The following is a 991-nucleotide window of genomic DNA, read 5'->3' on the forward strand; positions in this document are numbered from 1 at the left end:
GATTGAGGCCAGCAAATCACTATTTCCTTCTGTTGGTTTCATAAACTTCTGGTAGCTGCAGTTGCTGGTATTGCAAAGAAGACTCTCTTATGGGTACGGCTCTGAACCGTACATTTGGTGCACACGTGCACCTCTTAAACAAACAAACAGATGATTAAAAAACAAAATGTTGACTAACATCATTTATCCATGGCGGAAAGCTAAATTCAACTTCCTCATGCTGCTGATGATGCTGTTGCTGCTGCAATAATGGTCCTGACATTTCTGTACTTTCAGACCTGCTTTCTCTCACATTTCCTGTATGCATTCCCATACGGCGCGAATATTCCTGCAAATATTGCAATCAAGTACTTTACAATGCAATTCCATCAAATCATTAAATACTGTGACAGCAGTTTCCAAGATAGTATCATATGCCCGCTGCAAGTCTTCTCGACTCAAATAGATGATATTTCCGTTGTGATCTACACACAAAATTCTTTCATTGTTTGGATTTGACATTGTTGTAGAAGAGATAACAGCTGCAAAAAATACAACATTAAAATTAGCAACCAAAAATGAAAAAAATTACCACACGCTTTATCACACTAAGCAAGTCTAGGAGATGACACTACTCTTATGGATAGTGGACACTCTTATGGACACTAATCTACGGATAGTCATCAATAGCAAGCATCACAGAAGCAGCAGCAGCTAACAAGCAAACAGAAGGCTTCGTCGTATCTGAAAATGGAAAAATGGTTAGTCGTTTGAAAAGCAAATTTATATATCATAGCATGCTGACCGTATTGCATTCAATGAGGATTAACCTACATATTTGAATATTTTTTAGTTCCGTGTGCACTGTGTTTTCAAACCATGCATAAGAAGACAAATAGAGAAGCTCAAATCTAGCAAAGATCATAAAGCGGAACCATCATAACAAGGCCTTATCATAGTATGTTATCAAGTGGAGAACAAATTATGGGACATTATTATATCGTCAAAGGCA

At 37.4% G+C, this 991-nt stretch overlaps 1 protein-coding gene across 1 annotated transcript; it reads right to left on the reverse strand.

Annotated features, from left to right (window-relative positions):
- Positions 1–46: 46 nt before the first annotated feature.
- Tsp_14595 (hypothetical protein) lies at positions 47–521 on the reverse strand (the record flags this gene model as incomplete). The annotated part of the gene is made up of 3 exons (XM_003366935.1): positions 47–133; positions 179–328; positions 352–521. Coding segments are annotated over 3 exons (407 nt in total), but the record flags the coding sequence as incomplete, so codon positions are not given.
- Between the last annotated feature and the right edge of the window lie 470 nt (positions 522–991).

This window comes from Trichinella spiralis (genome assembly GCF_000181795.1).
Source record: "Trichinella spiralis strain ISS 195 chromosome Unknown Scfld5150, whole genome shotgun sequence".
NCBI lineage: Eukaryota > Metazoa > Nematoda > Enoplea > Trichinellida > Trichinellidae > Trichinella > Trichinella spiralis.